At 45.9% G+C, this 23,367-nt stretch overlaps 1 protein-coding gene across 1 annotated transcript in view; it reads right to left on the bottom strand.

Moving 5' to 3' along the window:
- chmp6b (charged multivesicular body protein 6b) overlaps window positions 1–22,120 on the bottom strand; it is a 28,120-nt gene extending 6,000 nt beyond the window's left edge. The window contains exons 1-7 of the mRNA XM_084322437.1: window positions 21,946–22,120; window positions 21,606–21,715; window positions 20,278–20,365; window positions 19,532–19,618; window positions 8,486–8,551; window positions 8,234–8,314; window positions 2,655–2,736 (exon numbers count right to left, since the gene is read on the bottom strand). Coding sequence (XP_084178563.1) covers window positions 2,655–2,736; window positions 8,234–8,314; window positions 8,486–8,551; window positions 19,532–19,618; window positions 20,278–20,365; window positions 21,606–21,715; window positions 21,946–22,008 — 577 coding nt within the window. The 5' untranslated portion in view covers window positions 22,009–22,120. The remainder of the gene's footprint in view (window positions 1–2,654; window positions 2,737–8,233; window positions 8,315–8,485; window positions 8,552–19,531; window positions 19,619–20,277; window positions 20,366–21,605; window positions 21,716–21,945) is intronic.
- Window positions 22,121–23,367: the final 1,247 nt, after the last annotated feature.

Raw genomic sequence — 23,367 nt, 5'->3', positions numbered from 1 at the left:
ATAATAGCTCTTTAGTGGAATACACAAAACACGTTGTCATTTTTCGGCTGATTTATGAATCGTTTTCAAATAAACGCTAGATTATCGATAGTATATGTGTACTTATGCACGCTAGAGAAGCGGGCTGAAAAATCGATTATCCATGGCGTGCTTAGCGCTAACGTTACGCACACACACCCACACACGTTGTGATCGCTGTGAAAAAAACATCTGATTAACCCAAAACTGTTAACAGAGTCCTTACCTCACATCAGATGTTCTGCAAAAAGATTAATCCAATTCCTGATCGCCATTCCAAATATTGATCGTGTTTATTGATCCAACGTTATAGTCCAAAACACATAATCAAAAGCTGCTCCCAGCCTCCCCAGTGAATGTGGTAACAGATACTGCTTGCCAGAGAAGGGAAAACCCCGGACGGACTTTTTTCTGATGCACATGCCCACCCAATCCAATCCAATGATGTGCAATACCATCCGGGAGACGATAGGCGGCGGTATTTGCCCTTTTCGAGCTCAGACCCATTCCCAATGATTACGTCAGGCTGGATGGATGAAAAATTTATAGATATTGCTAATAAAAGAAATAACGATTAAAAGCAGAGTTTTCTAGTTTTTTCTCTGGCCTTGGCACTCAACATGGCGAGTTAAGCCGACTAATCTCATCATTGGCAATGAATGTGTTAATGAGGGTAAACGTGTAGAGATGCTGCTATGCCATTTTCAGTAGTTTATTGAACAATTTGGTGGGAAAACCATATTTATACAAATTGTTATTCAATATAGAAGATTGTTAACACTTTCTGTACCAGCCATTGTACCCATCAAAGTACCCTCTCTGCCAGCGCTGGAAGTCTATGGAGATGTTTACCTTCTTTGCAGGGCTATAACTTTTAAAATTGTATTGCTACCGTAATTCCTCTAATAGTGACCCGGGCTTGTATTTGCTTAAACTGTAGCGGGTACCAGGCTTTTATTAGGAGGAGGCATGTATAAGAGAGAGGCCTATATTTCTAATTTTCAAACGGATCATAATGAATAAATCAACATTTTGTGTCAGTTTGAACCCAGTAAAATGTACTGGGTTCATTTATTGAAACCAAGTACTGTCATTTCAACGTTTTCAAAGTGAAATCAAGTAACTTTACCTTAGCAGCTCAGTATGCAGCTCAGTATATTAGTAACCCGGCTTCTATTAGGAGGTCGGCTTATAATTGCTTAGCTCAAGAGCGCACCCGGCCATTAATAGAGACCCGGTTTGTAATTGAATACCGGTCACTATTAGAGGAATTACGGTATATTGATATTACTATGGCCCATTCAACATCGATTATCTATCGTTCAGGATGTGGGAACGTTATACTTTTTCATTCATGCATTGTTGTGTTAATACCTTCTAGAATATAAGTATGTGGCGGCTAGGTGGTGCAGTGGGCAAGGCACTCACCACCAATGCTGGAGACGCTGGGTTCGAGCCCAGCGCTCCACATTGCTTTCAGTTTGGCTGGTCGTCCGTACTAATACATTTGGCAGTATTAGGGGGTGGGAAACTGATGGGTGGGGATCGGACGTTGTGGACAGCGACTCCTACAGGTCGGTTGGTGCGCCTGCGCAGTAGAATCAGGAAGCGACGGGGGCGGCGTCCCTCCAAAGCGCAGACCCCTGACGCTGAAAGATCGCGCTGTGCAGGTGAAAAGATGCGACGGCTGCTACCTCGAGTATCGGAGGGGACTCGTGCAATGTATGGCTTACACGTCCACATTACAGCCGGCTAGTGGGAGGCATGAAACAGTGTTCGAGATAGGGGAGGGTTGAATTGGACGATACGAAATTGGGATGGGAGAAAAATAGAAAATGGGAGAAAAAGTGGATAAAAAAAAAAAATAGAATATAAGTATGTTTTTAATCTTTTCTGCTGTAATTCCAAAAACGCTAGTTATAGGCCCAAACGCATTATATAGATTATCGATTGCCGTTTCCCCCCCATACACCCTACACCAAAAAACTCAAATGTATATGATCGGTATACATTATGCCTCATCATGCGCGGAGGAAAGGGGGGGGGGGGGTCGTTTATAATTCCCCGATCATCAGTAAATGCTTTATGTAGGTTGGTTGGATATATTGATCAGATGGTTTGCAAACAAGGAAACGCACAATCGGGTTGAAAATAACGTTATATTCCTCTTACCGTGGGTCAATGAGACTGGCGGTGAAAGATCCCAAGTATACGACGCCGATCACCTAGGTCCATTTCCGGTTTGTATGTCGCAATGAACACCGAAATCATATCGATTAAGTTTAGAAAGCGATCCATTATGTACATAGTGTCTGTCGGGAGTCCCGCAACGAGATGTGACTGCCGGATGAGTTTCATCGATGCACATCGGGCACATCCTGTTGGCGAGTGTAACTCACCGACCATCCACCAGGCGGCGGTATTGAGCCGTCGTTGCAGTCACCTATAGGGTGCAGCTGCAGCACTGCAGGTGTATATATGAATTATGAATGCCATGGCGAAAAAATGAAATATTGATCTAAAAAACGCTGGACAGCGATCTTGGCAGACAACGCATGGCGGCCAATAACGCTGGACAGCGTTTTTGGCGCAGAAAGTGTTAAGAGAGGGGATCTTCAACATTAGAGATAACATACCTGGCTTCTCCTCCTCCTCCTCCTCCTCCTCTGGGACCTCTGGCAGGGCATCTGAAGGTACCTCAGGAAGCTCCATATCTCCCTAAAACACAACAAGTATTTACTGAATGTTGACAGTATAAGGGTAGGGATCAGGACATGTATTCATGAGGATCATTCTCCCATTTGGTTTGGTTCATTTGAGGCACAACGACCCAAACAAACTCATAATAATTGACCATCTCAAACCCCGCCCTCTAGGTCAATTGTCTGATTTGAATGATCACATGGCTTTTGTTTAAGGTTCATTTGTTAATCCGTCAATGTGAAGCAAAACCGAACCAAATAATGAACGAACCAACAAAAGTAAAAAAAAAAATAAAAATTACTTCTTCATTTGGACAATTTCAATCATGAACGCACCTTATGAATAGGAGGGCTGATCTGGCACCAGTTTCCCTCTGTAGTCAAACTGAAGTTTGTATCTTACCTCACCAGATAATTTTTTGTGACCATGTATTTATTAGTGTTTCTTTCTCTTTCTTTTTTATCACAAGGTTGCATATAAACATGTCATTGCATGCAAAACAACAACAACAACATTGTTGGTTGAAGTCAGCAGCCAACTTAACACATTCATGGCCGTCTAATCCCACTCTATGAGGCCAGCTTTTCATTACAAGGTTTCACTGTGCGTGAGGTTGTTTGTAGAGCTAAATCTATATTTTATATTATTGCTATGTGTCCATTGTCATTGTCAATTGACAGTATAAACCTTCCCTTCAATATGCAATAAAGATTTTTTTCCCCCATCAATACGTTCCCATTTTATAGCGTCCTGAACTATATATCGCGATGTTCTAGGGTAATTCCTGCAAAGCTAGTTATAGGGCGCTAAGCTAATAACGTTAAATCTATTAGCGTTTCGGCCCTACACAAGCTAGAGTTAAAAATCAAAATGCATATGATCGGTATCATGGTCCACCATGAATGCATGAAAGGGGGGGGGGGGGGGGGGGGGGGAAGTCGTTTCTGATTATTGATTACCAATAACGGCATTCGTTATTGCAACAAGATACGCTGATCAGGGGGATGGCTATGAGATCAAGGCCCGATCAGGCTGAAATTGACGTCAAATCGATCTTACTTGTGGCCGGTTGGATTCCAAAAAGAATTTCCCAGTTATTGATCGCCATCTGGTAGATCGATATGTCCATTGGCTGATGCTATATTCCTTTACTGCATAATGAATTCGCCGTCGCAATAAGTATTCCAGGCGATCGGTTGAAGCCATAGCTTTAGGCTAACAGAAATGTCCACCCGGAGTGAAAAAAAGGTGACACCCCGTGTCTATTCAATGGGTTTAAACCAATGGGGTTTTTCTTCGCAGTTGCAGATAAAGATTAGGCTACAATAATATTATAGTATTATACTATTATAGTATATGACTCATCATAAAAATTTAAATAAAACATTTATCATAAATGATGTAGCCTATATTCTGCATCCGCTTGGCGCTCCATCAAGATGTCACCATCACTTTCGTACAAACCGTGCCCTTATTGGATTATTAACTCTTTCTAGTGTTGTCAAAAATATCGAAGTATCGATACATATCGATACTGAATATTTAAAACGGCTTCGATACTCATTTCCCGAAGTACCGATACTTTCTGCAGTATCGGTACCAGCTGGCGAGTGTTCTACCGCAAGTTGTTGACGCTGTTCAGAGCGCTCAGCGCGCTTGCCCCCCCGGCTCCTCCGAGTCCAGCCCTCCCCCTCACAGAGTCACAGAGAGCCGTCTTCTTCAGTTAGTAAACAAACATTTTAGCTGAAGATGGTAAATGCAGAGCCTCCGCAACTTGTGCTTGTGGATAAAGAAAACAGCAGAAGTGCTGTTTGGAGGTACTTCGGGTTTCAAGTAAACAACGAAGGACAAGCTACAAATGACCCAATGCTATTTGCAAGCGGTGTTAGAGCAGTGCCAGCGCCGATCTCCATAAAGAAATTAAAGAGGTTCGTGACAGCTGCTCTTTCAACGTCACTGTGACTGAAGCATTAAACCATTAACTAGTTTAATACATGATACGTTGTCTACTGATGGCGCATAATATCAACAGCTGATTCGTTGTAACGTTACAGCTACCAGCTAACGTTAGCTACTGCTAGCTCCGTTAGCTTAGCTGGCTACTTGTATAATTACTGCATAGTAACGGAGTAACGTTAACGTTTAAACGTTATGTCGAGGTCATACAATACTACAGTCGACATAAGGTTAACGTTACCCCGTTTCCATCAAGTGTTTAAATAGCAGCAATCTTGTTGAAAATGTAACGTTACTAAAATGCTCCGAGCATAGCCTCTCTCTCTCTCTCTATCGCTACCTCTCTCTCTCTCTCTCTCTATCTACCGCTACCTCTCTCTCTCTCTACCGCCCTCTCCCTCTCCCTCTCCCTCTCTCTCTCCCTCCCTCCCTCCCTCCCTCCCTCTCTCTCTCCCTCTCTCTCGTTATCTTTAAATAAAAACGAAACTGTTACTAACTGTAATATAAACAGTTCAGTTTGTCAGGTACATGCAACACAGATTACAGTGTTTACATCTGTCTGCTTGAGAAAATACCATGTTCTGCATTTGCAATAAAAATGATTGAAGTGAGATGAACAGTTATTTTTAAATGTGTGATCTAAAGATAAACAAAGGGTTTTAAAATTGTTATATTTATCTTCTCTTATAGTACCAGAGAGAAGCTAAATTTGAAGCTAAATTTGTTAAAAAAAAAAAAGAAAAAAAAAATTATATATATATATATTTTTTTGATATCGAAATAATATCGAAGTATCGATACTTTTCAAGGTATCGTATCGAAGTCGAAATTCCAGTATCGTGACAACACTAACTCTTTCTGCACCATACCCGAGTATAGTCGGGTTATCTCGCCAACCGTTGAGCGCCAAGATCCTTTGATATTTTCCTTTGATCCCCGTTCTATACGGTCAGCCGGAGCCCTCTAGGTGTCCCTGATTCATCTACCTACGTTGGAATTACAATGACGATCAAATCTCACCAGGTGGAAGTACCTAACTTTTGAACTCTGATAGTTTAGTTTAGACAGTGTCGGTCCTGATCCCTTTCTGTCCTGACTCGCTCTGAGGGGGAGGAGCTCTTGCAGAGCAATCGCTAGGAGATCTTCTCGCCTCAAAACCTATAGTTTCCCGTATACACGAGTAATTACATATAAACGAGTAATCGCGATCGCCGATGGGATCATTGGAATTATTCTTTTTGGAATACCTTCTGGCTAAGGTAAGGTAAGGTATATTCCATGTCTATTTTACCGAACCTGAAACATGTTTCTGTAATGATGTAATGATTTTACCGGACCTAAACCAAGCTTTTTGCAACAATCGCATTTTCGGGGTAAGACTACACCCCCCCCCCCCCCCCCCCCCCTTGATGATTTTGTGAAGGCACATATGTACAAACAAAGCAGGAAATCCAACAGGCCATTGCACAACTAAAGAATAGTAAGGCAGCAGGACCAGACAACATCCCTGCAGAGGCACTGAAGGCAGACATAGACACCTCGGTAGAGATGCTACACCCTCTGTTTGAGAAGATCTGGGAGAAAGAGGAAGGGCCAACAGATTGGAAAGAAGGCTACTTGGTCAAAATACCTAAGAAAGGAGACCTCAGCCAATGCCACAACTACAGAGGAATCATGCTTTTATCAGTGCCAGGAAAAATCTTCAACAGAATCCTCCTCGAACGAATAAAGAAAGCGGTGGATCCGCAGCTAAGAGACCAGCAGGCAGGCTTCCGGCCCAATAGATCACGTGTGGACCAGATTGCAACCCTCCGAATCATAGTCGAGCAATCATTGGAATGGAACTCTCCACTATACATCAACTTCGTAGACTATGAGAAGGCATTTGACAGCCTCCACAGAAACACCCTCTGGAAACTGCTTCGACACTACGGCATACCAGAAAAGCTTGTCAACATCATGAGGAACTCCTATGAAGGTATGACCTGCAGAGTCATACACAGCGGACAGCTCACACGAAGCTTCCAAGTGAAGACCGGAGTAAGGCAAGGTGGTATCCTGTCCCCTTTCCTCTTCCTCCTGGCCATCGACTGGATATTGAAGACCACAACAGCACAGAGGAGAAACGGGATCCAGTGGACACTCACAACACAACTGGACGACCTAGACTTCGCAGACGACCTTGCCCTACTATCCCACAGTCGACAACAGATGCAGGAGAAGACTAACATACTGGCAGACACCTCAACACAACTAGGCCTCAACATCCACCAAGGAAAGACCAAAATACTCAAGATCAACACAAACAACAAAGACCCAGTAAACCTGGACAGAACAGCACTTGAGGAAGTAGAATCCTTCACCTACCTAGGTAGCATCATAGATAAGAAGGGTGGCACGGAGGCAGATGTCAGAGCAAGAATCAGCAAGGCAAGGGCCTCATACATCCAACTAAAGAACATCTGGAGCTCCAAGGTTATCAGTCAGCAGACAAAGATCAGACTATTCAAATCCAACATCAAGCCAGTACTCTTATACGGATCAGAGACGTGGAGGACAACCAAGATCACAATGACTAGAGTGCAGTCATTCATCAACAGATGCCTGAGGCGGATCCTGAACATCCACTGGCCAGATACCATCAGCAACAATGATCTCTGGCAGAGAACGGGCGAACAACCAGTGGAAGAACAAATCAAGAGAAGAAAGTGGGGATGGATCGGCCACACACTACGCAAACCAAACACCAGCACCACCAGACAGGCCCTTAGATGGAACCCCCAAGGCAAAAGGAAGAGAGGCCGGCCCAAGAACACCTGGCGCAGGGACTTGGAGACAGACATCACACAGAGCGGACTGACATGGAAACAGCTGGAAAGCAAAGCACAGGACAGAGGACCCTGGCGAACTGTTGTCGACGGCCTATGCTCCCCCAAAAGGAGCGATAGGCGTAAGTAAGTAAGTAACATAATGTACATGGTATATACCTTTGATTTGGGAGTATTTGAGGTAACAGGCGATCAACCAGAATGATTCTGGCTTATTGCATATAACGTGCCATATCTCGCAATCTATGGAAAAAGACTGGATTATTTTGGAAATGGGCGGTGTTTAGCGTGTAATAAACTACAAACTACAGTGTAGAAATGAACTAATTAGTCAGTAATGGACTATGAACAATGCCTGTCAAATGAGCCATACTATTGTCTCCATAGCTATAATACAGAACACACGATGGGTCTGCAAACATCGCTAAAATGGTCAATAACGCTGGCGTCAGGCAGTAGAGATGGGGAAAGTCGGTGGCAGTCAAATAGACGAAACGGACAAGTTATAGTCATTAAAATTGAGGATTTAGTTTGATGATATTTAAATATATAATTTTTTTAATGATTACGTCATAAAATTACATTAAAAAAATTACAGACATTCGAAGCTTCATTCGAAAACTTCAATAGAAGCTTCGAATGTAAAAAAATAAATGACATTCGGTACAGCCCTACTTAACTGTATATGAATATATAGCGGCCATCAGATATCTGCTAGTTAGACTAACCTGAGTGATGGCCTCCAGCTCAGCCAATACCGCATCCTCGTCCTCTTGCGACAGGGATCCTGCGAGCATCTCATCTATTTGCTGTGGAAATGGAACGGTAGGTAGTCTTAACAATGATTCTACTAAATCAGTGAGAACATAATTTCTTCTCGCCACTAAACCCGGTTGGCCGAAATGGAAATGTCCAGGTAAACAATGACAACAACAAAAACAGCTTTGTTCTGAGTATCTGAAATTAATGGGGATCCTTACCCTTTGATACTCAATAGAGTCTTGGGTCTCGTCCATAATGCGCTCCACCTCCTCAATCGACATCACCTGGAATGGGAGGGGGGGGGGGGGGTGTTAGTATATAGAACATTGGTTCTCAACATGAGGTTCCCAGGAGTCCTTGAGGGGGTTCCAGGAGGTCCCCAGAAGAAGGGAGAAATGTTAGCCCAATGAGTGTATTATTAACCTCTCAAGTCCTAGCCATATTTTCAGAAAATTCACCTAAAAATACATACCTAAGTAAATGGACGATTGCTCCACTTCTACACTTCTATGTTCTTGGTATCTAGTTAGGGACATCTATGGATCTCAGGGAATGTATTCCCAGTGTCAGAAATATTGTGTCCGTTACTAGGCTTGAGTCAATTGTAATGAACCAAAGGAGAATATAAAGAAATTGTCTCTTCTTTTTTCATCTTTGACGGCGAATAACACGATGCTAAAATTGACCAGACATAAAAAATTCATTCAGCACCTTCTTGAGATCACAATGTACAAAAAATCTAAGCAAATGAATAAATGCCAGATGATTAACACTTCCGGCGCCAACAGCAGAGGGCGCTGATGGCCCTTCAGTGCCAGTGCTTTATCCAATGTAGGATAGGACTTATTTGCGAGTGCTTAAAATTAGTGATGCGCGATATATCGGCCACCGATATAATATCGGCCAATATGGCCGTTTTTTTACACATCGGTATCGGTCTGATATCAAGATAGGGCAGATAAAAAAAATAAGTAAACAAACAAAAGTAAAAAAAATGCATTTTGGAAAATAGCTCTTTATTTGATTATCATAAAAAGTGCTTTCTATACAGAGATATCGACATCGGCCAGAACAGCAATATTATTATCGGTATCGGCCACAACTTTCACATTGGTGCATCACTACTTAAAAATATATCAAATATAATAGCAATAGATCTAAATAACACAGTGATCGTCAATGAGTTGCTTCCAGTCAACATGCACGAAACAGATCATTCTTTCATACATACATTTCCGTTTTATACCGTGATGAATATAAATATATTTCTAGAGCTTTCTGTCTCATCTCAATAAACTCCAGCAAATCGAGCTTCAATGTATTTCGTTAGAAATCGTGCCATTTGTCACTTGATTTATGAATCGTTTTCAAATAAACACTAGATTATCGATATTATTATATGTGTCATCATGGGCGAACAGAAGCGGGGTCTGAAAAATCGCTTCTCCGTACTTTGGTCCGTGCGAACCTCACACCGGTTCCTGACAGGCAGCGAGCGAGCGAACTGGAGATTAAATCGCGCGCGACACTGTCCTGATATGACGCGGCGCGTGTCCGAGTGTGTCTGTGTGTGTGTTTACCTGGAAGCACACGGGGGGAAAGCAGCCTGCGATTCTTGACCAATAAAAAGTGTTTAGGGGCGGGACTCGGCCGCGTAATCGCTCAACTAGAGACACAGCGAGCGAATATTTGAGGGGGGGACGACATCGCCGCTCAGTTCGCTGTCGCTCGCGGCAGGTCAGGATAGTCTGATTGAAACGAATACATTTTAATCATTTTCGCAATCACGCTCGCTCGCGTCGCTGCCTGTCAGGAAGGGGTGTCACACACACATTTACATTTTACATTTAGTCATTTAGCTGACGCTTTTATCCAAAGCGACTTACAAGTTCTGTACGACAAGCCATCAGGAAGGGCACAACTCCGATGGCGGTGAAAGGAACATCTGATTAACCCAAGATTCGTAACATAAAGTCCTTACCTCACATCTGATGTCCTGCAAAAAGATTAATCCAATTTCTGATCGCCATTCCAAATATTGATCGCGTTTATTGATCCAACATTATATATCCAAAACACATAATCCACGCAGCTCCGAGTGTCCCCAGTCAATGTGTTATAATGATACTGCATGCCCGAGAAGGAAAACCTGGACAAGACTTCTTAGATTGATGCACAGCCCCAGCCAGAGGGATTCCAATGATGTGCAATACCATCCGGGAGACGTTAGGTGGCGGTATTTGCCCTTTGCGAGCTCAGACCCATTCCCAATGATAACGTCAGGTTGGATGGATGAAAAATGAATGGATATAGCGAGTAAAAGAAATATCGGATTAAAACCCGAGATATCTCGGGTTTGGCGCCCAGAGTATGGCGAGTTAACCCGACTTATCTCGGGTTGGGCCTCCAAAGGGTTAACAGGAGGTTTTGTAGATACAGTACTGAATTCTGCCATCCGGACACATGCTATTTGAAATATGATTATAGAATATCAGAACTTGGTTAGCTCAATGCTCCCCTACCTCCTCCAATAGACCACTGGCGCAACACACAAACTATGATATCTAAATTTATTTGGAATAACAAACGCCCAAGAATAAAAATAACTACCACTCAACGTAGGAAACAGGATGGGGGCTTGGCAATCCCCGATTTTAAGTTGTACTTCTGGTCCTTTTCGCTGAGACCCCTGATAAGCTGGTTTGACCCTGAAATTGCTGTCTTGGTGTTCCTTAGAAGCAGCAGTGGTCTCACCACAAAGATTACAGGATGTAGTATACTCCAATATCCCTATATCAAAATGCCAATTACGATATGGACCGATCATATCCCACGTAATTCAAACATGCCGTATTGTACAGAGGTCTTGTGCTAGGAAATGTCTTTTCTGGTGTCTGTACAATATAATTAGATTTAGATTTTTATGTTCTGTATTTATAATTTTTGTTATTCTGTCATTATTGTTATTGTTAGTAATATTATTGTCCTGTATTATTATTATTGTATTGTGTGTTGTCATGTTTTTTGTATTTCATGTAAAAAAGAAAAGAAAGAAAATTAAAAGAATCACAAAGATATAATAATATTGAATATCAGGCCTATAAATGACCTCAATATGGCCAAGTCACACATGTATGGATCGGGCCAAATCTCCCCTTTCCAATGGCAGAATTCAATCTGGATTTAGTACCACCAGGACAGCAAAAACTGTGAATGAAATCTACTGTAAGTACAGTTACTTTTTGTAAATGTAAATTGCTCCGCCATTTTTCATCAGATTGCAACGCCGTTTTTTACAGAAAGGTAGAGAAACTAACTGTGTTCTAATTTATGGCAATACCGTTCAAGTTTGTTCCACCCATGAGATATGATCCTGAAAAAAAAGAAAAAGCTTGATTTTGATTGACAGGGGCTGGCTAGCGTGAGCTGGGAAGTGTAGTTTATTTTCGAAAGCCCTGGTTATATAGCATTACTGGCATCGCGTCTCGCTCTTGGCCATATTGAGATATATCTTTATCTCCAGTACCTACTGTACTTCATTAACGAAAACAATGCACCCATGCACTTGACCAGGCCCCGCCCCAGTGTCCCCCTATAAGACACCGGACATGGTCATACTCTCTCCCTTCCTCTTTTTTGTTTCCATCATGGACGCTGCAGTGCACTCCATGAACTAGTAGTTATTAAATGCAGAAGGAAATTGAACAATGTTGGGTTTTCGCCTGAGATTTGCCAGCCCCTGGAATCTTCTCGGCACGTTCTAACAGCACATCGGGCCTGTCCTGGGGTTTCCTCGTCTTCTGACAGCGGATCGAGGGACGTCGGGCTAGGTCGCGCACAGGTAGGGCCTGCGCCACCAGGCATCAATGCTGGTGTTAGTGATACTGCTCGTTGTCCCATGAGACAACAGAGTTGTGTATTGGCGCAAGGGGCAGGATATCTGGGTAAACGTTGTCGTTTTCCCGGCTATCCTGGAGCGCACGGCTAATGCTAATGCTACGATGCTGGGTTACTGTTCCTTTGATTCCCTGCCGAGGGCTGTCTTTTTAAAAAGGTCTTCCCTCCTCTTAACCATTCATGCTGACGGTCAATCGGTGTCTACTGTTGGGAGTTTTGACGGGGGCTTGTTTACCTTTTCATGGGTGGATGGGCTGAGGCCTAGGGCTGGTGTGCTTTTTGTGAATCTATGAATTGTGTGCGGGACTGGTGTTTCTCTGGTCTGCATCCCCTTAACATTGTGTGTATGGGCTAGCCCATTCTGCAGTGTGTTGATGGAGTTTTTCGTTCATTTATTCATTTACCCCTTCATGGGTGCACACCACAGTGGAGGTTGCTGCATTCCTACTAGTGAGGCAGTGCTTCACTAGTAGTAGTTTTTTGTTGCAACCACCACTGGTGCTCCGTGCTTGTGAAGCAGGTGGCATCAGTCCTTTGCCTCTGGCATGTTGGAACGGTGCCCTGCCCGGCCGACGCCATGAGGTGAGTCGGCCTGGCAGGTGGCTGGTGGGCTGTTAAGCCTATACCGCCACGGTATAGAATTAGCAGGGACTAGTAACATTGTTCGAATTGTTGTTTTTTCTGTCAAAAATGGTGTCGGATGGCGGGGCCTTGAAGGCCAGCCGACGTCGAAACATCGCGCGAGGTTTTGACGTAATTAGCTTTGACCTAGCCGCAAGCTATAACCGCAGGGAGGGCTAGGATGCTGTCAACGCTTGTTTACAGACATCTTGGTTGGATCAGTCTCCCTTTGAGGGGGTGAGAAGTTTTTTCCCTCCTCAGGGCTCCCCTCTCTGCAGAGGGACTTTGGTCTTTCCGCAGGAGCGCGGGCGGTATTTGACCTAGGCCCCACACCGCCTCACACCGCACAGCCAGAGGTGAGAGCACGGCCTCGCCAGCGGCTGTGGCGAGGCCCTCAACCAGCGGCCATGTTTCCCCCGCCTGAGGTACACTGGGCACAACGTCAACAGGTGACCGCAAAGCCGACAGCCTTGGCGGCCGAGGGATCGGCTACATTAGATGAGCACGCCCTAAAAAAACTTCGCCATCTAGCTGTGTCCAACTCGCTCTCCGGTCACTCCCCAACCCAACACCAGCGGGATAAGGGCTCTGATTTGTTTCCTTTGGTTGCGGGTCGCGTGCCTTCAATGAAGCGCAAGCGGCCCCACGTTTCGCTTCTCATGGGGACAGGGGCTGACACCCAGTTGATGGCTGAAACTGGGTCTGTCCGTGAGGGTGTTGTGCTGTCAAGCGGCTCCCATGCCACACGTTCTGCGTCTGTGTTTGGTGAACCTGGTGTTACGTCTGTCAACTACAAAGGTTGTCAGCAGGGGGGCTCGAGACCTCTTGAGGCAAACAGCGCGGGTTCCCCCGACCTCGCCAGGCCGGGTATCACGTCAGTGCCTCCCACTCCCGGAAGACCAGCAGTGGTCTGGCAGGCGCGCGTGATTTGGGTGGTAGTAATATCACTGCAGGGCTACGGTGTGTAGGAACCCACCCTATCGGGCAGTGTGGGGGCCTCACACCTTGCATGTCCAGCTGTAGAACAGTTCCTCAGCAATCCATGCTGGCGAGGTGTTCAGTGGGGGAGCTTTTGTCACCCAGTGTGATATCAGCTTCCCCCGTATCAAACCGGCCCTTTCTGTCGGGGTCCCCCCTTGGGTGCGATTGCCTCGTTGGTAGTGTTGGGGTGCGGTATCCCAGCTCCACGAGACGCCCTGCTCACGCGGTTGGAGAGTCCAGGGTTGGCAACGCACAGCGGGTGGGACCGGGCCGCCTATCTACGGTTTCTGGCGGACCAGCGCCTAGTGGCGGCGGGTGCGCTTGGGATTATCATCACATATGGCTACAGCAGTGCTATATGTCGAGGTGGATGGAGAGAACGCTGAGGTGGGGACTTGTGTTTACACAACCCCACTCGTTTTTAGGTTTGGTACAGACCCTATTGTCAGGGTCACCAGCAGTGACAGCTCTGGCCAACGAGATCCAATCTCTGTGGGCGAAGCAAGCCATCGTTGTGGTCCCAAAGGAGGACGCGATGTGTGGCGTTTCCTCCCGGTATTCTCTGGTGCCCGAGAAATCGGGAGGGGGGGTGTCAGACCCATGCTGGACCTGTCCCGTGGAAGGTTCAGCATTTTGACCGTCTCCCACCTGTTGAACGCTGTCAGGTTCTCCTCCATAGACCTGTAGGATGCGTATTCTCATCCCGATCTTCCATCCTAGGGCTTACCTACTGTACGCTTCCTTTGCAGGGGTACCAGAGGCTGACGTTCGGCTATTCTCTGGCTCCCCGCATCTTCACCAAGTGCGTGGAGACCGCACTGGGGCCTCTGCGTCGTCAGGGGTTACGAAGTGTATTCTGCCCTGGACGACGTTCTGGTCCTTGGCCAGTCAGGGTAGATCGTCAGGTCTCATACCAGGCAGGTGGTGGAATTCCTCACCAGCCTGGGTTTTGCTGTAGACTGAAAGTAGAGTACTCCTCTTCCCAGTCAACGGGTGGAGTTCTTGGGCTTATTCTAAGCTCAAGGTCTATATGGGCATCCCTCTCAGAGCGGCGGCGAGTGGGCTAGGACGGTTACGGCGCTGTCCGTGATGCGCCTGCTCGGTATGATGGCATCTGCTCACTCTGTGGTCCCTCTTGGCCTCCTCTTCGTGAGGAGGATACAGAGGTGGTTTTACAGTATGGAAATAGACCCGGTGAGAGGCAAGTGGAAATGGCTAAGGTTCCCATGTCAGTACTGGGGCCCTCACCAGCGGGGTCCCCATGGGCAGCAGGCTGTCACACGTCACGGTCTTCACCGACGCCTCCCTCACTGGGGGGGGGGGGGGCGTGTCGGGCCAACGCAGTAGGGGGCAGCTGGCAAGACCATGCTGCCCAGTCTGCGCTACATTCAATGTGTTGGAATTGAAGGCAGTCCTTCTGGTCCTCAAACGGTGTTTTGATCAGGACGGGCAACACGACATCAGCATCGTATATCGACAGACAGGGAGGAGTACGCTCCCCCGTCTGCACCGGGCGGCGGTCGAGCTGGCTATGGGCGTTTCTCCATCTGCGCAGCCTGAGGGCTCTCCACATCCCCGGCAGGGTGAATGTGGGTGCAGGTGTGATGTCGCTGGGCGGTCCTCACCCTGACGAGTGGGGATTACGTCCAGACATAGTCGGGCAGGTCTGGGACCGATTCCGTGGCCGTCCGGGATTCTGTACGCTTTTCCCCCCCTTACACCTAATAGCTCAGCTGTTGGGGCAGGTACGTCGGGAGCGCGGGACTTGGTCCTGGTCGTGCCGGGCCGGGGTTCAGCTGTGTGGTCCCCGGCCCTGATTCAGCTCTGTGTGGGCCCGCCGTGGCCTGTTCCATGGTCACCGCGGGCCCTCTCTCAGGCACGCGGCACTCTGTTCTGCCTTCCTGTTCTGGGGCAGCCTCTAGGCTTGGCTGCTGTCAGTGTGAATCTGGTGGGGATGCGTCTTGACTATTCTGTGGTTGACGCTATCCGGTATGCGCACGCTCCGTCCTCTACCGCGGCTTACGCTGGGGAGTAGCGTATGGTCAAGTGTGGGGGCGGAACGTTGTTCAGCCACCCTCTCGTGGGACGTTCCTGCTTGGCGCTCAGCGTCTCAAGCCGGTGGAACCTTCTCTGTCTCCGAGTGGGACCTCCAACTGGTCCTCGGCCGGTTGTCTGAGGCCCCGTTTGAGCCTCTTGAGCAGGTGTCATTGGAGCAGCTGTCTTCAGATTGCGTTCCTCCTGGCCATCACCTCCGCTAAGCGCGTGGGTGAGCTGTGTACTCTCTCGGTGCGGCCTGAGTGCTTGTCTATTCTTGCCAATAGCGGTGCGACTCTGAGGCCTAATCCAGTCTTCGTGCCAAAGAATATCCGGAGCTCTTTTCGCTCCAGGGATATTGTGATTCAGGCGTTTCATCAGCCTCCTCACGCTGGTGAGTTAGAGGCGAGCCTTCACCTGTCATGTCCTGTCCGTGCTTGAGGGTTTACCTCAGTCGGACTCGGGATCTCAGGACTGCCGATCAACTTTTTGTTTGTTACGGTGGCCCTCGCGCTGGTAAGGCACTGTCCATTGGTTGTGCTAGGGCATTGCCCTTTGCTACACGTTGGCTGGGCTGGCCCCCCCTGGGGGTGTCAGGGCGCACACCACTCGTGGATTGGCGGCCTCTGCCGCCTTGTTAGGGGGGTCTCGGTGGAGGACATCTGTGCTGCGGCCTCCTGGTCCTCCCCGGGTCCCTTCGTTAGGTTTTACCTCATGGACATGACTGGGGGTTCTGTCTCCCAGGCGGTTCTGAGGTCTGGGACCTCCCCTGCGTCCCGCCCTTCGGTGGGTTAGCAGGGGTGTGTGGGTGTGTGCCACGGGGTGATGTGTCACACGTGGTCCCGCCTGTGCTGTGCGTTTTTAGGAGTCTCTGTTTCCCTCTTTTTTCGCACTTTGGTGGAGTTGACTGCCGCGTCCTCTTCACTAGGAAGGGCGGGTGGACGGGACTCCCCTCCTCCCTGGTGGTAGGGCTTGCGGGTCCTCAGGGGGTACATTTGTCGGGCCACGCGTCTGCTCTGCCCCATATCTCAATATGGCGAAGAGCGAGACGCGATGCCAGTAATGCTATATAAAACGAAAGGTTATATATAACCTAGTTATATGAGTACTGGCTGAGCGTCTCGCTCTTAGCACGCCCTGAGGTCCCTTGGTTGGGTTTTCTATGATGGAAACTTTTTCCCGAGGAAGGGAAAGTATGACCATGTCCGGTGTCTTATAGGGGGACACTGGGGCGGGGCCTGGTCAAGTGCATGGGTGCATTGTTTTCGTTAATGAAGTACAGTAGGTACTGGAGATAAAGATATATCTCAATATGGCGAAGAGCGAGACGCTCAGCCAGTATTCATATAACTAGGTTATAGTTATAACCTTTCGGTCTCTTCTCTCAAAAGACTACACAAGTTAGGTCGCGCCAATTCTCGCCTTTTTCCATCTCGATGCCCTGAGATTTCTATAAACTTCTATTACACTAATAACAGTTAAAATCATTGGTAAACAAATTCAAATAGGGATGCCCCGATCGATCGGCCAGCGATCGGTATCGGTCGATATTCAGTATAAATATGAGATTGGGGAATTCCGATAATGCTTTCTAGTCGCCGATTGCAAAAACGATCGATGACTCGCGCGAAAAACATGATCAAATTCTCAGCGGAGTTGGAATCTCGCTGTCTTCTCTCCTACAGCAAGTTGTTGACACACAGGCACACACACGCTGCTGCAGTGCACGCATTGCCCCTCCCCCTCACAGACCCGTCTTGTCAACAAATCCTCGCATTCGCTCCGAAAATGGCAACAGTGCAGTAGCCTCCGCAACTTGTCGCGACAGCTCCTCTTTCAACATCACTGAAGCATTAAACAAAATGGCCCAGTAAACTATTCACTTTAGTTTAATACATGAGGCGTTGTCCAACATTATCTAGCTGGCTAGCTACTGATAGCTCATAATATCAACGTCTGATAACATCATTGGCATTTGTTTTTGCAGCTGTTGGCTAGCGTTGGCTAACTAGCTATCGTTCTTCCGTTAGCTACCAAGCTACTGTAGAAAAACTTGAAAACTTTATTAAGGGTAGCCAGCTAGCTGGCTGGCAGTTCGTAGTGCAGTAGCTGGCTAGCTGGCTGTTGTATTGTGAATTAAAAGGTAGCCAGCTGACTGGTTCTAGCTGGCTGGCTAGATAGCTGGATAATGTTGGCCAATATAGCTGTAACTGAACGCCAATGATGCTAGCCTTATGTGATCTTATGAGTTTCAGTTCATAGGAAAATACTTTGACTATAATGGTGAGAAGTAAATTAACTTAGATGCTGTTATGCTTAACACCCAGTACTATTCACTTTACTTAATTTCTAAAATTAGATTAGATAATTTAGTCCGGAGTCCGGACTTTGAGAATGCCTGTGTTAGACCTACAGTATAATACTGCCAGCTGCTATAACAAAACCAAAAACTATCGGTATCGGCAGTGTATCGGCCGATATGGCTCATAAATGATCGGTGGCAAAACACGTGATCGGGGCATCCCTATAAACAAACGTAGTGCTGAAAATATACACTTAGACTGCTGTTTTTTTTTTATCTGCTTTTTTCTCTCATTTTCTATTTTTCTCCCATCCCAATTTCATATCGTCTAATTCTACCCTCCGCTGTCTCGGACGCTGTTAGGCCATGCCTCCCACAAGCCGGCTGCAATGTGGACGAAGCCTTACATCACGTGTCCCCTCCGGTACTTGAGGAAGCAGCCGTCGCATCTTTTCACCTGCACAGCGCGATCTCAGCGGCGGGGGTCTGCGTGGGAGGGACACGCCGCCCCCATCGGTTCCTGATTCTGCTGCGCAGGCGCACCAACCGACCTGTAGGAGTCGCTGTCCACAACGTCCGATCCCCACCCATCAGCTTTCCCACCCCTAACACTGCCAATTGTGTTAGTATGAACGACCAGCCAAGCTGATAGAAATGCGGAGAGCTGGGCTCGAACCCAGCGTCTCCTGCATTGGTGGCGAGCGCCTTGCCCACTACACCACCTAGCCGCCCTTTGACTGCTGTTTTGACAGGATTAGGGTCTTTACTCTCGACTACATTTGAAGAAAAATACACAACATTAATTCATACATTATGTAGAGATGGATTTATGGTGTAATATCAATCTCGTACCGGTACCGGACTGCTCGGACTCAACTCATTGAACACCAAAAACGAGTATTTTCGTTTTTCAAAGCCAACCATTGCCAAAAACTTAAATACTATTTTTTCTTTTTTTGATTATTATTATTCTAAACAGTCCGCCGGACCTTCTTGTGTGAATTGGAATTGAAATGACGATCGAATCCCGATAGGTGGCAGTATTGCCTACCTTTTGACCTGGGCTAGTTTACTGTGGGGAAGGGGGTTGCTCACTCACTGCTGGCTACATAGCCACTAGCCTGCGGAATGTCTATGCAATGGCGAGCGAACTATTGGAGATTATTATGAAGAGGACAAAACTATCACACTTATGGATGATAAGGTACGTTTTCACCAGACTACATTGGACTCAGCACTTCTGGTAAATAGGGGTGTAATGATGCATCGAAATGCATCGATTCTAATGTGACGATTCAACTGCATCGATTTGAAAATGTTAGAATCTAATGCTGGAGATGCACTGCTGCTGTATATTTGGGCAATGTGGTGTAGTATACAATAGGTGGCACAGTAGATTGCAGGCATCTCTGAAGCTTCATTTGCCTACCTCATGCATTTTCTTCAGACAATCATTTCCCACTTTCAGTCCCTCAATGACTCTGATCTCGATCTGGGCAAACTCAAGGTCCTGGACCTGCAAGGGCAAGAAAACATTGTAGTAGTTAGTTTACTACAATGACGTATGATATTACACACATTTAATGTAGGTCTGGGCAAGATACGAATATTGACCATTTATTGTACCGGTATACTGTATATGTGTTATAGTACTATGATATTTATTTTTATATGTAGTGCTCACCAGAGATGTGATACATTTTCATTAAATAACTAATTCAGCATGGAAGAAAGTATAGAATATTACTTATCGACTAACAAAATCTTGGTCGACTGAGACCTGATTGACCGATCAATCAGTCAAGAGGGGGCAGACCTAGGCTAGAAGATTACAGTTTGATGTATCACTACAGGGCATCACTCATCCAATTAACCAATTGGTTCAATATGATGAACATTCATTGGATTAGGTGGTTTTACATACCTACTGTACAGTACACAGGTATTGTCATATTGTTATCCAAAAGCCCAGCAGAATATTGTGATATTATCTTTTCCATATCGCCCAGCCCTAGTTTAGTGTATTCCATGTTGGGCTGGGGGATATGCCCAAAATATCACATCAAATAAATAATTTAGCTTTGTTTTTAACGGTAGTTGACAAATTCCTAATTTAGGACATTGGGGCAAGTGTGCTGCATATCAATGACAACTGTCAGATGACTCAATACTCACCATGCGCTCTAGGTTGCTAATCTGGCTCTCCGTCTTGTCCAAGAGCTTGTCCTGGTAGCGTTTCTTTTTCAGCAAGAGAAGTGCTTTTCTGATAAAGATTTAAAAAAAAAATTACACACATATCAGTGCGACTTTATATGGAGACTACTGCTGCATTAGATTATAACTCAGGTAGGAAATTGCGACTTCCTACTAGGAAGAAAACGGTGTGTGAACTTGTAGTTCAAGCCTCAGCGCCATTTGACATAATTTCAACATGGCCACCCACACCTTATAAACATTAATGTTGCTATGAGCTGTTTTAAGAGTACATTTGTATGTATATCTGCTATATGTTGTTGTAAACTGTCTTTGCGAGTTGTAGCCTAATTCATCATTCATGAAAGACAAATTGTACGAAAAGATTTTAGCGAGTTTAGCGTCAACATCCGTGTTTTTCCGACTTTGTCGCTCGAACGCACGCAGGTCAGAGCCGCCGCGTTTCCCACTTCCAACTTCCCACCTCAGACCATAAACGAACGCAGCATTTAGGGATGCATGATCTATCAGTAAACACATTGGAATCAGCCAATCAGCCAAACTGGGCAGATATATGTTGGCGTGGAGCTGAAGAGCAGAACTGGGTAGATGTGAACAGGAGATAATTTCTCAGAAATGCAGGGTTGTTGTTTTTCTTGTAACACTGGTTTTGTTTGGGTACTATCACAACAGCCACTGAAATAAATGAGAAAAGGAAAATAAAAGACGGATTATTTTCCACTGTATTCATGTATCATCACCTTCAGTACAAAGTAAACAAGATTGGATTACAGTAGGACATTTTTTTTATACAAACAAAATCGATATCGGAAAATATTGTTATCTGCCATGACAGAAAATGTATCGGCCAAGACATCTATATCAGTACAACTTTACCACTTACTCCTGAGGTCTGGTGTTAAATAATAACTGTGTATGGCCAGCCTGAAAGAAAATACTGCTTCGTGGAGACAAGACATGTTGTCGCTTACAGTAACCTGTGGGCTGTGGCTAAAATGTCCTGTCCCTAAAGAGTCCTCTCACTTACTGTACTGCAAGTGTCCTTTAGCTCAAATGTTCTGTGCTAAAGAGGCTTCTCTCTTTAGTGTCCTGTAGCCAACATGTCCTAACCCTAAAGAGTCGTCTCACAGAAGTGACCTGCCACTTAATTACAAACAGGACATTACAAATGGGTGACACCGGTGTCCTATCTGTCATCCTGCTGACGTGTCCTCTCGCTAAAAGGGTCCTCATTCATTCATTCTGGCCTAAGTGTGTTTGGGATTATACAGTAACAGGGAGGGTCTTACTCCTTCTTGCCATCTTTGAGCAGCTGTTTGGCCAGAAGCCTCTCTTTATCCAGCTGAAGGTTGATTCTCTTCTGATACTGCCTCAGCTTATCTCTCTGCTGTTTCAGTTGCTGGAAATAAAATACATGGAACACAGTATAAGTATGCGTCGTCTGTGTGTCGGTCAAATTTCCCTGTCAGAAAGTGTAATTTTCTTTTTCACATGATTACATGTCAAACAAAAGCTAACACAGACGTCAATTGGTGTCGTCTCATTCTGTACATTAGCCGACTCCTTAGCTAACAAGCTAGCATTAGCACACTGACCTGCACATACTGTACAAACGTCGTACACACTCACCAAAACCGCCTTGTCCTGCTCGGTGACTCGAGTGCGTTTCTTTTTTCCAAAAAGGTTTCCCATTTTGATACAGCATCCCAGCTCTCGTCTACAGTTGAGGTGTCAAACTAAACACTTGGTACAATCTTAGCAGATCACTTTTGGTTCGCCTCCATAGTTTGTGTAGTCATCTGTTGACAATGATGGTCCTCCACACACACCACGCCCACATCAGGAAGTAGGGGGTCCTCCACACACACCACGCCCACGCGTGTATGCCAAACCAAGCCGCATTTCTCGGAGAATGAATGAATGAATGAAAACTTTATTTAACAGATTGCAGAATGGGTACAATACAGTACGGCTCAATACATACAATTGTTAAGGGGATGCAGACCTGAGAAAGACGTTTGTCTTGTTTCCATCAGGGTCCCCCATTTTCAATTCATATAGACATTTATGACATACACAACATACATGACATTTATGGCATAGGGACATATAGGTATTTAGTACTGATACATTTGTGACATAGGCGGTATTCAAATATACAGTACTGTTACCCCTAGATCCTGACAGAGTATATACATATGATGGGGAGGGGACTGTACATTAGGAGGGGGTGGGTGGGTGGGAGGGAAATATACATACGGCGGGGAGGGAATATATACATGCGGTGGGGAGGAGACTGTCTATTAGGAGGTGGTGGGGGTTTTGGGCATTTACGGTGGCCAGTTTCGAATTGCAGCCTCCCGTAGGTGCTCTTTAAGGGCGGTTTTGAATGTGGGCAGGGATTCACATTCCTTTACAGCTTTGGGTAGGGCGTTCCACATTGTTGTGGCATAATTGCGGAACGTGTTTAGTCCCTTGTTTGAGCCGAATCTGGGTTTAACATGATTTGTTGAGCTTCCTCTGGTGTAGTGGTTGTGGTATTCACTGACCTTTGGGAAGTATTTTGACATGTACATGGGCACCCCGGTCGTATAGTGTATCTTGTAGACCAGGCCCATTGCAAGTTGCTGTACTCTGTCGTCTACTCTAAGCCATCCTAGGTTGGCAAAGTGGGCAGGGGTGAGGTGGGTTCTGGGGTTCAGGTCAAGTAGTAGTCTGACCAGTTTGTTTTGTGATGTTTGTAATTTTGTTTTAAGCGCCTTTGAGGTGCTTTGGTACCATGAGGTGCACGCATAGTCATAGTACCCTTGAATGAGTGCTCCTGCCAGAGTCTTCAGGGTATTCTTGTTTACCAGAGAGGAGATCCGGTACAAGAATCTAGTTCGTTGGTTGACTTTTTTTATTACATTGGATGCCATTTTGTCACAGGAAAGATTTGCCTCTAGGATGGAACCCAGGTAGGTAATTTCGTCTTTCCTTGTGACAATATTGTCACCCACTGTAACTGAGAAACCGTCGGTCTTGCTGAGTTTGTTATTTGAACCGAAGAGA

This window comes from Notolepis coatsorum (assembly GCF_963971535.1).
Source record: "Notolepis coatsorum genome assembly, chromosome: 10".
Classification (NCBI taxonomy): Eukaryota; Metazoa; Chordata; class Actinopteri; order Aulopiformes; family Paralepididae; genus Notolepis; species Notolepis coatsorum.
This window is presented reverse-complemented; position numbering and strand designations above follow the sequence as displayed.